The 15964-nt window shown below is 49.4% G+C and overlaps 4 protein-coding genes across 10 annotated transcripts in view; 1 reads left to right on the top strand and 3 right to left on the bottom strand.

Annotated features, from left to right (window-relative positions):
• The window catches only part of LOC142904607 (potassium voltage-gated channel subfamily KQT member 5-like), a 52630-nt gene extending 50264 nt beyond the window's left edge, over positions 1 to 2366 (bottom strand). For all 4 annotated transcript variants that reach the window (XM_076050803.1, XM_076050806.1, XM_076050802.1 and 1 more), the window contains exon 1: positions 1808 to 2366. In XM_076050803.1, coding sequence (XP_075906918.1) covers positions 1808 to 2169 — 362 coding nt within the window. In that variant the 5' untranslated portion in view covers positions 2170 to 2366. The remainder of the gene's footprint in view (positions 1 to 1807) is intronic.
• A 1348-nt stretch (positions 2367 to 3714) lies between these two features.
• On the bottom strand, positions 3715 to 5390 carry LOC142904643 (nuclear nucleic acid-binding protein C1D-like). Its single transcript, XM_076050876.1, has 5 exons — positions 5226 to 5390; positions 4812 to 4952; positions 4625 to 4691; positions 4478 to 4533; positions 3715 to 4375 (listed from the first exon to the last, which is right to left on the bottom strand). The coding sequence occupies exons 2-5, from the start codon at positions 4947 to 4949 to the stop codon at positions 4166 to 4168; spliced, it is 471 nt and encodes a 156-aa protein (XP_075906991.1). The 5' UTR covers positions 4950 to 4952; positions 5226 to 5390; the 3' UTR covers positions 3715 to 4165.
• Positions 5391 to 5950: 560 nt separating this feature from the next.
• On the top strand, positions 5951 to 13048 carry LOC142904639 (uncharacterized). Of its 4 annotated transcripts, none has more exons than XM_076050872.1 (20): positions 5951 to 6109; positions 6299 to 6506; positions 6606 to 6772; positions 7109 to 7239; positions 7343 to 7509; positions 7695 to 7780; positions 7956 to 8024; positions 8152 to 8266; positions 8660 to 8835; positions 8934 to 9155; positions 9266 to 9468; positions 9573 to 9698; positions 10082 to 10219; positions 10586 to 10823; positions 10924 to 11125; positions 11220 to 11430; positions 11733 to 11851; positions 11994 to 12149; positions 12228 to 12450; positions 12602 to 13048. In XM_076050872.1, the coding sequence occupies exons 1-20, from the start codon at positions 5951 to 5953 to the stop codon at positions 12621 to 12623; spliced, it is 3138 nt and encodes a 1045-aa protein (XP_075906987.1). In that variant the 3' UTR covers positions 12624 to 13048. The 4 variants fall into 4 exon arrangements, with proteins under 4 accessions (XP_075906987.1, XP_075906983.1, XP_075906984.1 ...); XM_076050868.1 differs by having other exon boundaries at positions 11986 to 12149; XM_076050869.1 differs by having other exon boundaries at positions 11986 to 12149; positions 12228 to 12511.
• Positions 12910 to 15961, bottom strand: dnaaf10 (dynein axonemal assembly factor 10). Its single transcript, XM_076050874.1, has 8 exons — positions 15443 to 15961; positions 15014 to 15114; positions 14780 to 14910; positions 14598 to 14699; positions 14248 to 14363; positions 13888 to 14022; positions 13702 to 13799; positions 12910 to 13624 (listed from the first exon to the last, which is right to left on the bottom strand). Exons 1-8 carry the CDS (start codon positions 15626 to 15628, stop codon positions 13417 to 13419), a joined length of 1077 nt encoding a protein of 358 aa, XP_075906989.1. The 5' UTR covers positions 15629 to 15961; the 3' UTR covers positions 12910 to 13416.
• Positions 15962 to 15964: the final 3 nt, after the last annotated feature.

The following is a 15964-nucleotide window of genomic DNA, read 5'->3' as shown; positions in this document are numbered from 1 at the left end:
CACAATTCTAGAGGTAATGGAAACGCAGCTATAGTGACTCTGGAAAATTGATTCCGGACAAAAAAAAAAAGAGCTTCAGGAGTTGAGCGAGCCGCCCACCAGCCCGCCGACCCACCCACCCGGCACTCCTTCACTGCAGCCAGTGTTCTGCCGGCGGTTGTGAGCAGATGTAACAACTTAACCCTCCGTGACCTCAGCTGTCCCTCCCGCCTGAGCAAATAAAACGTCAACATCCGGCTTCGGCCATCCCCAACGTCACAGCTCCACTTCCTCCTTCTCACACGGTCCCCTCGGCCAGCTGGGGGGAGAGGGTGGGGGGGGGGGGGGGAGGAAAGTCGAGTGGGGGTGCCGTGTATCTTCCCTAATCGGAACAAAGGTGGGAAAGGAAGAAGAGCAAAAAACAAAAAAACAACAAAAAAGACGGCACTCTCGGATGATGACACCGTGGGGGAACTTTGAGACTTTCAGATCCTTCCCCTGTGAAACGTATCTGCCCTCTGCCTTCACAACAGGGCGTCTCCGTCCCTCCAAACTGTCAGCCGCCGTCTCACCCAGAAGAAGAGCGACGACAGTGTTCGGGAAACTGAATTTCTGTGGAGCTGCGGCACCACCTAGACTGCTTGACTGACAGCTGACGTCTTCGAGGCGTGTGTGTGTGTGTGTGTGTGTGTGTGTGTGTGTGTGTGTGTGTGTGTGTGTGTGTGTGTGTGTGCAGCCATGGCAAACGATGTGTAGCATTTTGAGACGCGGCCGGGATGCAAACGTTCAGAGTCAGAGGTAAAGATTAAAATAGAAGAAAAGAGAAAAAAAGAAGAACCCGCGGCTTCTTCACGCTAAAGTGGTCGGTCAGACTGAAGGCTGCTTCAAATTTTAGCAAATGAAATAATGCTCCACTTTAAGATTTCATCCCAACACCATCCCAGTCTGATGATGAAAGGCTTAAAATGGGCACAGAAGCGGCCGTTAATGTCACACTCAGCCTCCCGAGCTGACAGCCGCTGACTGAGAGCCTTAAATCTCCTGGAGCGGCTACAGTCGCACAGCCAGACACTGACCTGATCTGCAGCTCACACACACCTCACGCAGGGGTGGTTGCATTGCTGTGCGTGTCGGATGTGTGCTTTGCAAAATACATATCAATTCAGATAGATAGATAGATAGATGCCTTCTTCAATGGGGACATTGTGGGCATCAGATATACGACAGTCAGAAAACTACACTGACGTTAAACAAAGCCTTTGGTGAAAAAGAAAAGAAAAGAAAGAAAATCTCCAACGACATGACTGCGTCTCCTGGAAACACTGCAGCACGTGCTGCCTGAAAGAACGTCAGCATCCATCAAATGCACCGACCGTGTAGCTCTGCGACGGAAGTTCACTTCGCTAATTGCTTTTTCACTCAGACTTTACAGGGTTTTCTGCAGGGAAACCTGTTCTGAGCTCTGCATGCTTTACCTCGCTGCTGCTGCTGTGAGTCAGTCATAACGGCATAGATAGATAGATAGATAGATAGATAGATAGATAGATAGATAGCAGCTGTCTTCAATGGGGACATTTCTGTGGGCATCAGATGAACCACGTTCAGAAAACTACACTAAAGTTTAACAAAGCCTTCGGTCAAAATGTCCCAGCTGCTCTAATGAGCATCAAGACACACACACACACACACACACACACACACACACACACACACACACACACACACACACACACACACACACACACGTGCAACAGGCGCGAAATCAACAGGTGAATCAAAGTTGGCCCGTGTCAGGGTGGTAGAGAGGACGGCCACCCCAAGTACTCACACAAAGGCGTGGTAGATGAAGGCCCAGTCGCGAGGTCTCTCCAGCACGTTGTACAGGTAGTTTTGCAGCCGCCGGTAGCGCGCGTTCCTGCGGGCGCCGTGCGCGACGCTGTAGCTGAGCGGCTTCCCCAGCAGGCTGAGCCGCGCGCCCTGCAGCTTGCGCTCCGCACCTGCACCGGCACGGGCGGAGGCACCGGCGGCGGCGGCGGACAGGACGGCGCTGTTCATGCTCCTCCGCCCGGACTCCACATCCCCCAGCGGGTAGCCCTCCTGCGCCCGGCGCCCCACGGGGGTCTTCAGCCACAGGCTGCTGCTGCTGCTGCTGCCGGCGCCGGGCTGCTCACCGGCGGGACGTCTCGGCATGGCATCACCACATAGCGCACCACCGGGACGGACTTCGCTCCGTGGCCGCTGCCGCTCACTGCGGGTTCGATGGGCGGCAAACAGTCGCTCCGCCGTCCGTCCTGCGCCTCATCCCTGACTGACTCCGCTGGCCCGCGTCTGCACACTGTGACCATCTGCGCTCAGCCGAGGAAGAGTTGGGTTATGAAGGGGGTGGATGGAGACGTTGAGCGGGGGTGGATGGGGAGGTGGGAGGGAGTGGGATAGCGATACCCCTCCCCCCCCTCCCTTTGCCTTTTTTTCTTTTCTTTTCCCAACTCCGCTCCTTCCCCCAGTTGATAGATGTGCGTTGCGTCCAGACTCCTACTTCTTGCGCGCAGTAGAGGGACGCACTTTGCCACCCCCACTTCCCCCAACTCAACTCTACTCTACTAGTGGGCGATTAACCCATGAGACCCCCTGAAAAAGCCTCAAAACTAAATTTTTAAGGGGGTGTGATATATTTTCTCAGATAGCTTTCACACACACACACACACACACACACACACACACACACACACACACACACACACACACGTCACTTTAAGACCCTTTCTAATATTTTATATGTACATACATACACACACACATACACACACATATGTATGTATGTATAAACACACACACACACACACACACAGCCAAGTGAAGCGATTGCAATTTTTGTAATTTGTAACCTAAAATACTGCACTATTTGTACAAAACACTCGGGGAGCAGTTTTGGGTCTGAGCGAGGTGATGGGATGACTGAGTGGGTATTTAAAAAGGCACCGTCGGTGACGCTGCACCTGACGACACGATGACGCAGGCGAGGTGGCGAGGCTCGATGGCCTGGATTCACACAAGAAAGAAAAGAAAAGAAAAGAAAAGAAAAGAAAAAAAAGAAAAGAAAATCTCCAACGACATGACTGTGTGTCTCCTGGAAACACTGCAGCACGTGCTTCCTGAAAGAACGTCACCGTCAAATGCGTCAAACTGCGACGGAAGTTCACATCAATAATTGCTTGTTCACTCAGACTTTACAGGGGTTTCTGCGGCGAGATCCGAAATCGGAGCTCCGCATGTGATCATATGAACCACAGATAACTTAATTTTCCCCCTTGACATCCAAAGTGGATAGATAGATAGATAGATAGATAGATAGATAGATCGTTTCTCCTCCAGATTTCATCACTCGGTCACACACTTGTTTCTGCCAATCAGGACGTCGGAGGGTATTTTGCGATCAAAGCCTGACCTCTGGCGGTCAACTTGTCGTATTACAGGCTCACGGGATGTCCCAAAATCAAGCCTTATTGTCAATTTTTGTGTTCGTTGACGTTCAACAGTTGGAATCAGTTACAACGCTAAGGAGGTTTCTAGTCTCTCTAACCACCATTACATACAATCACAACCCTCGGGTCTCGAAAGTTGTTGCAGTGGCTGAACCTCGAAGTGTATTCATTAAGTTAGATTTGCATTAGCAATTAGCTCCAACAATGCAATATAACTAGATTAAAATGTGGGGGAAACCCTAACATGAAGTAGAGGCAAGTTTGAGGTGGTTCTTTTTTTTTATATATATATATATATAGTTGGAGAACTAGAAACAATACATCAACGTTCATCAATACAATGGCATGTGTAAAATCATGCCTACTGCAAAAAAAAAAAAAAAAGATTCACAGAATCACTTTGATGGCTGAGAGAAATAGAAATTTCTCTCATCTGGAAAAATATTCTAAATTCAAATTTATTCTTCTCTCACTTTCCTGGTTGAATATTTGTTTGTTTTTTAAAATGCCACATACCTAAATAAAAATGTAAAAAAAAACTATTACAACACTGATTGCTTGACATCTCAAGAAAATTAATGAGTATTTTCAAGGATCTTGTTTACATAATAAAGATCTACAAAACTTTTTATCAGTGGTTCATCTGGGTTTTTGTCCAATGAGCAAAAGTGTTTTTGTATTTTTCCAAAAGTTCCTGCAACGTCTCAGCTGCGCTTTGACAGCTTTGCCGACGGAGTGTCGGCCGCTGCTGTGTCTGCTGCCTTCTTGGCCGCCGCTTTTTTCCTGGAGTCTTTGTCGTCCGGGTTGTAGAGAGCGTTCCTGACAAAGCGTCCGGCGGCTCCTTTATCCAGACGGCCGGCGCTCTTCTTGTCCGTGATCTCTTTCACTTTGTTCATGTAGGTCCTGATGCGCTCCTAAAGCACAGAGAATCACTCGGGATAAGTTACACAAACATAATAAATAGAATGAGTGACACTGGCATAAATAAATAAATAAGGAAATGAATGAACACATACCAGCTCCTGTTTGATGCCATGTTCCCTTGGATTTATTCCTTGTGTCACCAAGTACACTGAAAATAAGAAAACAAGACCGTCTCTCTGAGCTGCATCCTATATTATCCGGCTGAATTCAATGAACGGGGGCGGAGGGGGGGGACTTACTCCAAAATAATGAGTTGAGAGTGTAGGCAGACATCAAATCTAGCTTGGCTTGATCCAAAGGCTCCAGCTGTCATCAAATTGGTCAAAATGTAGAAAAATATCGGTTAAATCCACTGCTGAGAACACTGACGATCCTCAACAGGTCATCTGGATTGTGGTTGAAATGCTCTGTGTGTCTCCAGTCTACCTTCTGAAGCTGGTCGTTCCTGGGCATGGAGATTAATTTATCCAACATTGCCTTCACGTCAGATACTGAGGAGTCGAAGCCCGTGAGCTGCTCGTCTATCTCGACGGGGTGGTCCTCACCGCTGCAGTCCGTCGCCATTTCCTTATAAGAGTAAAAGAAAACACAAGACCAAAGCTAGTAATAAATACAGGGGGTCCACCTGGGCAGCTGATGTCCACGCGAGGAGCAAAAACACGCTGTTAGCCGTTAGCAAAGAGTGACGAAAACCTTGGTATATAAAGACCCACAACAAATACAAATATTAAACATGTATGGATGGACATCGTTCTTACGCAGCGTCGTGAATTATCGATTCTGTAACAATAACAATTTCATTAAATTAGTAGAATATGTGTGGACTGTTGTAGTTTTTACCTCTGGAAAGCCAGCGAAAAGTTGTCGCGGAGAGGAAGTGACGTAGAAACACGGCTCCGTCCTCTCTAGCCCCACCTGCTGTTCGGAGGGGCAAAACGACACTGATTTTTTTTTTCGTGGGAATAAAATTTGAATTGTAGGGCGACAAGTTAGACCGAGGACACACAAGACCCCGTAGACATGGAAGCATACAGCGGTCTAGTCTAGTTTATTCCAGTGGCAATACTCTGATATTTCCCCCTCCCATGTCGAAGTTCACTGCGGGGCAGAGAGACTGATTCTTCGTCCACACGCCGTTGTCGTGGTGACTCACTGTTGACAGGCAACAGTGGTTACAGTTACTACACTGCAAGCGAAGTAAATAGTCAAGACATGTATCAGGACGTTTCCCTCCTAAAGGGGACCTGAAAGCTGAAACACGGTCAATTGGGATTGAGGTGAAAGGACAGAAAAGCTTTGATCACAGATTAAAGTCAAGACAAAGTGCAATGTTTTGGTTTCTGCAAAGGAATTTTGGATTTTATTCAGAAGTACAGAGGTAATACGTTTTTGTTTTTTTACCTGTCATGTTCGTCCAACTCTTGTCAAATGAAAGGCGCATTATTGGCGATTACTGTTCTGTTGTTCTGTTGAATTCCACACAAAGAAGGAGGATGACCTGACTGCAGTGGGTTAAAAACAAAAAAATAAATAAAATAATAATAAATAAAAAAAAGACTGTCGACATGGACAACTGTGATCTGGAGAAGCTTGCCGTGTCCCGCGGGAAGCTTCAACCCGAGTTCACCCCAGAGGTCACAGACTACAAGGTGACCGTGGAGAGCAGCGTGGAGAAAGTCAGTCTGGACTTGGCCACCAGCGACTCCGGGGCCTCATGCACTATCGTGAGTACCTAGGGTGGGTGACCGGCCCCAGCGCAATAAAGTGAATATGTCTTGACTCAGCTGTGAGTTGGTTGAAATGTTGTTTATTTTGATTGGCTCAAAAACCGCCAAAATGCACACCGAACCGTGGGGAAACTGTACCGTTGCATCCCTAGTTTGAAAACCACGTGTGTTCCTCCGCCTCTCCAGCTGGGGGGGAACCGCTCCAAGAACATCCAGCTGGAGGTGGGAGTGACCAAGGTGGAGGTGGAGGTCGTGGCCGAGGATGGAACCGTCAAGATCTACTGCGTCAAGATCACCAGGCTGTCGGCGAAGGTGGCAGAGCTCAGCAACCTGGCGCTGGAGGGAGACCTTCCCCTCGACCGAGAGTTCAGCTCCAGGATCTTGGAATACAACAGTGAGAGACACACTGGCACACAGTGTGTGATCATAATATTGACTGGGGAAATTAACAGCTGACCTGTGTGTGTGTGTGTGTGTGTGTGTGTGTGTGTAGCTGTCGTTCCCTTCCACTGCGCCGCCATCACTCTGCGTCCCGAGGTTCCGGACCAGAAGATGAAGGTGACGGTCAACGGTGGCGACGCCTCGCAGCAGGTTCCCCTCAACTTTGGAGACACTGCGGTGCAGGTGTCAGTCCGGTCAGCAGATGGCACCAACACGCAGGTAGTAGCAGGATTCAGAAGACGACGATGAGCTGCTCTAGCTAGTTCAGTGGTTCTCAAACTTTTTCTGTAACGCCCCACCTTGGAGGAAGAAAGCTTTTCATGCCCCCCCCCCTCTAAATTTGGGGCTAGGAGCCCCAAATTTGACGTGGCTGTGTCTTGAGGGATCCCGATGAACCTGCAAGTGGTCCCATGTCTCTAGGACAAACTTGACTTTTGACCCCATAGACTTGCATGGCATTGGGGCAGTGGTTCTCAAACTTTCTCTGTCACATAAGAATAAGAATAATCATGATAATGCAGCCTGTGTTGAAGCAGCCATGTTGTCCTGTGTCAGGGCTACACAGTGCTGGTGACCCGGGAGCCCCTCCCCATGGCCGTGACCTTCACCGATGACGTACAACAGCTGGACTACGAGTGTCCGGTGACTCTGAACGTTTTCTACCGGCCCGTGTCCATCAACAACAGGTGCGACTTCAAGAAGAAGCAACATTTCCTCATGAATATCATTGTTTTTTCACCCCTCACGTTAGAAAACCCACTGCTGCCTTATTCTCCTCTCTCCCTCCAGTGAGCCCAAGCGCATCTTCTCCAAGCCCTGCATAGAGATGCTGGCCCGCAGGTCAAAGGTCGATCCGCTCAGCGACACCCCCCTGGGGGACGACTGGATGGTAATGGAGCGGGAGCTGGACAGGACCGTGTCGGCAGCCGTGGTCAAGTGTTTCTTCGCTTACCGAGGTCAGGAGTCACTCAGACGGTTTGATCTCACTGATCGGATCCTACAGAAGTTCTTCTTTCTTTTTACTACTTCACTAATTACTTTTCTAATTTTCCTTACTGTTGTTTGAATGCCTATTGGCATTCACTCTCACTCACCCTCTCTCTCTCTCTCTGACTTTGTTTGTCTCCCTCCCTGGCTGCAGGATGTGAAGATGTGATGAAATTGTCAGAGTTGGGCTCACACACTCTGCAGTGCCCACACAAGCCCTCAGGGGAGCTGGATGCAAAGGTCAGGATGAAAGATTAAACAGTGCAGCCTTTCATTTCCAAACTAGTGCTTTCATCAGCTGAGTGCTGGTGGCTGAAACCAGTGAAAACCAGAAAAGTGTCTCGCTTTGCTTTGCAAAAACTGAGAGTTTCCGTTTATAACCCAGTTTAAAAGAGAATATTTCCCACCTGTACAGGATGTGACTGAGTCCAGCTGGTACCAGGCAGGTTTTGCATCATCCAACTTGACTGAACACACTGTGGAGGTGATGACTCGGTTTTCATTGAAACCTTGCGCCTCGTTTATTTAGCATCAGGGTCATTTGAACCGGTCAGAGATCTCTTGAGATGATTCTCTTCCCTGCTGATTTTTTTTTTTTCACCCTCTCACAGATGCGTAACTGGGAGGAGAAACTGCAAATCGCCGCGGGTGAAGACAACGTGGACGAGTTGCGCGCCCTGGCCGAGGATCAGCTCAGAGTCTACCGAGAGAATTTGCCAAAACCAGGTGCCGATCAAGCCGCTGGCTCCCCGACCGCCAGTCACGTCACGGCAGAGAGGCTGAGAGCTCGTTATGTCTTGAACACCTGAACACCTTCACCTGTTAGCAGAAAAAAGTGACGTTTGCACAAAAAGAATCTGTTTCATGTGCGTGAAGAACTGAGCGGAGAATAGGAAGTGATTAATCTCGGATTAATCTAAAGTGAACATGGTTGCATAGTCAACCACATTAAATATTTCATGCAAAAGATGCATGTAATCATTTATAAGGGGGGGAGAAAATGCAAGATCCTTTTCCTCCCCATAGTGAACTATGAGGTTTTTTCACTTGAATTAAATGGCGGGGGGGGAAGCAAGCGGATGAGTTTGAAATCACAGCTCCTGCTCCTTATGTCCACAGGGGGCGTGTTGCAGTGTGAGGAGGGCCAGTCTCCTCTGCAGCCCCTGGAGGAGGCCGCCGTGCACTTGGCCTCGGCCATCAGGCTCAGCGGGACCGACGCTCGCCTCCACTTCCTGCTGGGCGTCGTCCTGGAGGAGCAGCACCGCGCCGCCATCATGTACCGCCTGCCGAAGAAGGTGGGAGGAGCTACTGAGTCAGATCAACCTGTGTTCAGCTGCAGCTCCCCACCACACACACACACACACACTCACACAGTGCTGTGCTGCCTCTGCAGGCTGACAAAGGCAAAGAGGAGATGAGCGAGGCTAAGCGCTCGGCGCTGCAGGACGACATCCTTGCCGTGTGCAGACTGCACGGCTTCCAGGCCACGCCCACCGTGCAGAACCAGCTGCAGGCCCTGGACAAGGAGTTCCACCAGCTCCGGGAGCAGGGCCAGTCCAGCAAGGCCGACTACGTCCAGACGCTCTACCTCTGGCTCTCCAAGCAGACCGCCAAGGTGCCTCCCTGCAGCCTCCTCATGGAGCCCAACACTAATACAGATGCAGAAGCATTACATATCAGTTCAATTCAATCCAATTAAATTCATTTCATTTGCCTTTGCCTCAGGACGGCAGCGCGGCCGCCCGGGACGAGGAGAGCAACATCCACCGAGCCCTGCTGAAGTACCTGGACGCCTGGACCCTGGAGCCTCAAAGCTGGGAGTTCAACCTGCAGGTGGGGCGGCTGCTGCTGCTGCAGGGCCGCAGCCAGGAGGCGCTGCGCCACCTGCAGGCCGGCCTGGAGCAGCAGCCGCTGCACGTCCCGCTCAGGTTACAGCAACATCCGCTCTGACGTTCCCACTGCTGCTCAAGTCCAGGATTATGGAAGCAGGTGACCACCCGCCTCACCCTCCTCACCTCTTCCTCCCCCTCAGGTTCCTGACTGGAGTGGCTCTGCTGCTGCTGCAGCAACACAAAACCTCAGAGAAAGTCGAGAAGGAGGCGGCTCTCCTCCTGCACCAGGGACTGGAGCTCTTCATCAGCCAATGCTGCAGCCAGGGGTCAGTGAGTGTGCGTGTGCGTGTGAGCGTGCGTGTGCGTGTGTGTGTGTGTGTGTGTGTGTGTGTGTGTGTGTGTGTGTGTGTGTGTGTGTGTGTGTACACGCGTGTGTGCCAGGCAACTCCGGTGATGCACTTGAATCAGTGAAATCCTGCAGAAATGCAAGTGGAACAGCAAAAAAAAAAACAATTTGCATGGGCTCCAGCTTCCCTGATACTAAAATCTTTTCTCACCACTTTTTCATCTTAAAAAAAAATGGATGTTCATATCCACGATGTCTAATCCTGTGTGAAAGTAAAACATCCTGGCAACAAGAGAAATAAATCCAGATTTCCTGACCCACTTTTTCTTTTTTCCCTGATTCTGTTTCGGATTTTCTTCCCAGCTGGGTGGAGGAGGATCCGTCAGAGCTGCTGTCCAGCTTCAGCACTCAGTTCCTGCGAGGCCTCCTGGCGCTGGGCGACCTGCAGCTGAGGAACACGCTGACCCACCAGGCCATGAGCGCTGAACACATCTATCACACGTACGTCAACTAATCTTCCAACGTGAATTTTGCAAAACATGGGGCCTGTTTGTACAAAATCCCTCTCACTGATGATGACACAAGACTCAAGACACAGTTTTAATATACGGAGTTGTCAAGATCAGCCTTTTGGAAGGTCCATCCAAGCATCGGTTTTAGCAGGAAGCTAAAAGCCAGTGTTTTAGTAATCTCAGTTTATTTAGTATCTTTATTTTTTCTACTTTACTTTTCCCCTGCTGCTGCTCCTGCCACACACACACACACACACACACACACACACACACACACACACACACACACACACACACACACACACACACACACACACACACACACACACACACACACACACACACACACACACAGTGTGGTGGTGCTGAGCGCCCTGAGTGTGAGCCAGTGTGTGAACCGCGGCGAGGCCAGCAGGCAGCTGGAGTGGGTGCTGCTGGAGGCTCACTTTGTGCTGCTGCAGAGGCTCATCCAGCAGGACCGGCCCGGGGAGCAGAGGAGCCTCCTGGTGGCCAAGAGGAGCCAGGCCCTGGTGGCACTCATTCGGCTCACGTCTATCGCCCCCTGCCAGGAGCTGCTGGACATGCAGGAGAAGGTAGTAAAGTGTAGAAAAAAGGAAAAAAAGAGTTTGCGAGGAAGTTGATGCTGCTGCTGCTGCTGCTAACTGCTGGTACTACTGCTGCTTCTACGTACAGGCGTGCCAGCTGGCGGTGGTGACATCACCGCGGGACAGCTACGCCCTCAGCCTGCTGGGTCTGGCCCAGTTGGCCCAGTACGACAACAACCCAGACTTGGAGGGATCCCAGGATGCCCTGAGCGACGGCTGCCTCAGCTTCCAGGCCAGCATCGAGCTGGAGAACCAGCCTCAGAGTGGGGAGCCGCCCCAACACCTCACCAGTGAGTCTGCGAGCTCCAACTTCCCCGATAACTTCAGTCTCTCAGGGAAACTGGAGGTCAAGCACCCTCCGTTCCTGCTTGTCATGTCCATCAGAGCAGAAGTGGTGGCGGGAGCGGCAGCAGGCGGCCGGTCAGCAGCAGCAGGCTGAGCAGCAACAGCAGCCGTCCGGGTCCAAGGGACCTGCTGAGGCCACCAGAGGAGCACCGAGAGGGAGAAGGGGAGTAGGAGGACCGGGGCGACCACCGCCCCCTGCTGTCAGGGGGAGGAAAGTGGCCCGACCCCCGGCCACGGCCCCTGCAGGCAGGTGAGTCACCAGCTGCGTTTCCATGACAGTTTTTCGCAAACGAAACGCACATTTACGCTGACGTGTAAATGTGAAAAAAGTGTCTCCATGACACTTTCACGATCTACCTCTATATTGATACGTCTGAAAAACCACCTCATGAGAGCGTCGAAACCTTTTAGCCATATTTGAGAGGGTTTCGAAGTTTAGGTGTTTAGGTTTAGGATCAATTAAAAGGACAAATGGCCACTACAGACTGGTCAGACTGGTGGTCAGACTGGTACTACTGTAGTTCAAGACGTTCACTCTAAATCCTTCTTCAGGGGCAGAGGAGCAGTAGGAGCAGCAGGTGCAGAGAAGCCCACTAGCACTGTGAGCGAGGACCCCAAAGCCCAGCAGCCTGCTGGGAGCAGCGATCAGGACGGCCCTCAGAAAACAGACGGTGAGAAGTGAAAAAAGAAAATAAGGAAAAAAACAATGATAGTGAGACGGAAACATGGAGAAGTTTGGAAAATAGCACCTTGTTTTTCTAAAATGCTGACTTGTATCCCACACCAAACACCTGCTTTCTGTCAGAGTCGCAGGTCACAGATGGAGGCAGCAGCAGCAGCAGCAGCGGCCCGTTGAACCGCAGCTCTCACGTCCCCAGACTGGGCCTGGCCCGGGCCCTCGCCCGCTCCGCCGACACCCAGGACCGGGCCAAGCTGCTCTACCGAGAGGTCATCGCCATGGCCGCGGAGGTCAGCCGCTGTCCTCCGCACCGTCAGTGCCACCTGCTGGCTGCCATGATGCATAAATCCACTGACTTCCCGCTGCAGGTGCACGACGCCTACATCGAGCTGGTGCAGATGCTGGAGCCGTCCGACCCCCAGGGGGCGCTGGACGTGTACTGCCAGTTCCCCACCAAGCCAGCGGCAGAGCAGAGCTTCGACGACGCCTTCATCACCGGGGAGATCGTCCGCATCCTGATGGCCGCAGAGAACTTCGAGCACCCGCAGCTGGGTCCCAGTCTGGTGGCCTACGGCAAGGTCATGGGCATAGGTCAGCAAGGTCACGAGCATTGGTCAGAAAGTCATAGACTTAGTTCAGGTCATGGGAATAGGTCATGAAGGTCATGTTCATATCCTTTTATTCTTTTCATTTTCTATTCTTTTTGAGGTAAAACTTGATACATACCTGTGTTTTTTTGAAGGATGTATAGAAAAATACATTGACATCTTGGATGGAAAGTGCAGGACCAAACTGCTGAAGAGCGTCTACGCTGGGATCCACGAGCGACCGGAGGACGACCCTGACCTGCAGGACTTCTTCCGCTTCAAATGTTGGACATGAAAATGCTTGTGATGGTCGAGGAACCTGAATACCTCAAGATGGAGAGTCACCTTGCTTCAGTTGTTAATACGAGCACATTTTCTACACTGTGACCCACTGTATGGAGTTATTATGCCTGAGGTGACAGCAAAAATACATATTCCAAAGAAGATTGTGACACTAAAAGGGTTCTTTTGTCAAAAGAAACTTTTAATTGACTTTCTCCACCTGGTTAAAAAAAAAAAATCACAATTTTGTACACAAATATAGAATAGACATTGTTTTTTTTACAAGGATGTCAGGAAGATTAAAGACTTCTTCCACAAGAGAGAGGCTGTGAATCTTCTTTTTCTTCTTGGAGCTTCACAAAGAGCTGCACTGTTGCCACCTTCAGTTTTCATCCAACTAAACACCTAATCTTTCCTTTCAGTAAAGTTTTTTTGATTTTATATTAAACATCTAATTATGCTGTTATGGTATTTCTCTGCACTTCAGATTGCACATCATAAACTCAGCAGATTTTTGCGATCAAATAATTAATAACATTCAAAACTCAAACTTACACAGCTGGAGGAAGAAGTTCTACTCCAGAAAACGTTTGGGTTTGAAAAGTGCAGTGACTCTCTCTCACCACCAGGGCTGCGGATCCACAGGCCTCCGTCTGAACAGATCGCGCATTTTTCCCAGTCTGCGTTTTCACACCGTGTTGAGTTTGGTGACGATGAGCACGCGGACGGACTGATCGAAGCCCGAGCACACGCACAGGCCCTGCTTGTCGGTGCTCCAGTCCAGGCTGGCGATTGGCTGAGTGGACAGCGTGACGTTCTGCAGCAGGCTGACAGTGCCGGCCACGCCCACCTCCGCGCCGTCCGCGTCCTTCTTGGTCCGCTGAGCTGGATACTCGCTGGAAACCGTGCCAACAACATGAGGATGAATATACAAGCACATTTTTTTTAAACCAACTGGTCGAGTTTTACGCACTATTTCCAAAGATGCAGATTTCCGGCTCCTCCTCCAGTCATGAAGATCTCCCTGTTTTGAGGCAAATGCTTCACCTGCCAGATGGTAGACTTGTGAGCCTGAAATAGAAAATATGTAATTTATTAAAAAATAAATAAGTCAATCAGAATAGTAGTACTTTAAAAGCAAAAGCATATTTCAGTTTACCTTTTCCGACACAGAGGCAAAGCCTTTGGTGGGGTGCTGCGTCCTCATGTCGAAGACGTGGAATTTCCCCTCCAGTGAAGTGGCCACCAGTTTGTTCATGTTGATGTCTTTCCTGTCAAACTCCACGGAACAAACCTGCTCCAGGATGCGGGGCAATAAAGTCAGTCAGTCCTGCTGGATATGGTGTAAATTTGAATTTCTCTTGGAGATCCATAAAGCATCTATCTATTTATCTATCTATCTATCTATCTACCTACCTACCTACCTACCTACCTACCTACCTACCTATCTATCTATCTACCTACCTACTTATCTATCTATCTATCTATCTAATTGAAACCAGGTTGCAGTCACTCTCACCCCGTTCTTGATGTTGGTCTCCCATCTTAACGACATGTTGCGCAGGTCAAAGAGTTTGATGTCTCCGTTGTCGTAGCCCGCGCACACGCAGCGGTCCTGATCATTAAAGGCGTGGCCTAAAGGGTGACCAATGTCAAACGTCAAATTCAAAGTTCACATCTGATGAATGCAACAAAAAAAAATAAAAAATAGGGCTTCTTTCTGCAGCACAATTTTAAATACATTTACTGAACTTCTACACAGTCTAGGCTTATCCTTTAAATACATACATGTCAAGCGAGGTTATTGACTTAAAAAGAGTGGCAGATATTAAACAGTTGGGATCCATTTCCAGCGCCTGTTGTACGAACCAAATGCAACAGTCCAGCAGTCTCTCTTGTTCTCTCCCTCCGTGGGCTCCATGTTGGCTACAGGTGAGTCTTTCTGTCTTGGATCCCAAACTTTGACCGTGCCTGTGACCCACATGAGACGGTGACATTTCATGCAATGATGGTTACGTGTCTACTTTGCTCGGTCAAATCGCTGCTCTCACCGTCTCGGCTTCCAGTGACGATCTCGGGTGCACCGTCTCCAATCCCCAGGCCACCCACGCCGTCGATACTGTTCAGTATCTCTTTGTGGGCCTTGACTGAGTACACCGGTGCGTCAGGCATCTCCAGATTCCTGAGGAGCACACGCAACAGAACTGTTTCTCGCTCTTGAGTTAGAATTGTTTAATGTTGATGATTACCTCCACACTCAGCTGTAGAATGAATGGGTGATTTACCATATATTTAGATTTCCCTCAAAATCCCCAGTGGCTATGTGTCTTTGCTGAAGGGAGGTCGCCCCAAATGTTCCACATTTGATGGGTTTGGGTTTTTCCACCTGAAACAACAACAGAAGCTCAGTAACAGCTGCATACACTTAGTTTCTTTCTCCTTCCACTGGTAGTGGAGGATCATATCCAATGTGAAGTACATAATACATTTTTTTTTTTTATCGATGGTGATGCTATTTTATTCTTAGTTGATGAGGTCTAAGTGATACGACTGTCTGTCCGTCTTCTTGTGACCGGTTGCCATGGAGATGACAACCCGGACAGACCTTTCTAGAAGTAATGAGTGAACAAGCTAACCCTGAAACAGACCAGGCTTGAGTGAATGTAAAGTGATACAAAGGAGCTCGGACAAATGGTAAATGTTTCCCAAGTTACCTCTTTGACAAGCACAGCGTCTCCGTGCTGCACCTCGTAGATCTGCATGACTCCTGTTCCGCGGGGAAAGTTCCCCAGGCAGACAAACTTGGCGCTGCAGGGGATCCATTTGCAGTCGAAGATGGTGTAGTTCAAACTCTTCTGAACATGTGCAATTATCTGCGGCTTCGCCAGTGGCGTTGACATCCTTGAATAAGTGCGATATATAGAATAGGAGTGTTGTTTCTAAGCCAAAACACTGAGAAAACAGGTCGACACTCCTCGCTGCCAAAACATATGACGTTCAGGTCCCCTTGAGTTCGGTGTAGGGCTGACCAAAAGTATGCCTGAATTAACGAAAAACCCACAATGTTAATATAGTAGCTATGTGTCTGACACATGCAATACTATGGACAAAAATAGTGCATCTTTAACGCATAATACTAATGGAACTCATTATTATGTACATCTCAATCTAAATATATTTTTGTGTTTCTTTTCTACAGGCGCCGGTATCGCGATAGTTTGGGTCTTTTTCTAAAC

This window comes from Nelusetta ayraudi, unplaced genomic scaffold (genome assembly GCF_046127955.1).
Source record: "Nelusetta ayraudi isolate G7.1 ecotype Tasmania unplaced genomic scaffold, CSIRO-AGI_Nayr_v1 ptg000130l, whole genome shotgun sequence".
Lineage (NCBI taxonomy): Eukaryota > Metazoa > Chordata > Actinopteri > Tetraodontiformes > Monacanthidae > Nelusetta > Nelusetta ayraudi.
This window is presented reverse-complemented; position numbering and strand designations above follow the sequence as displayed.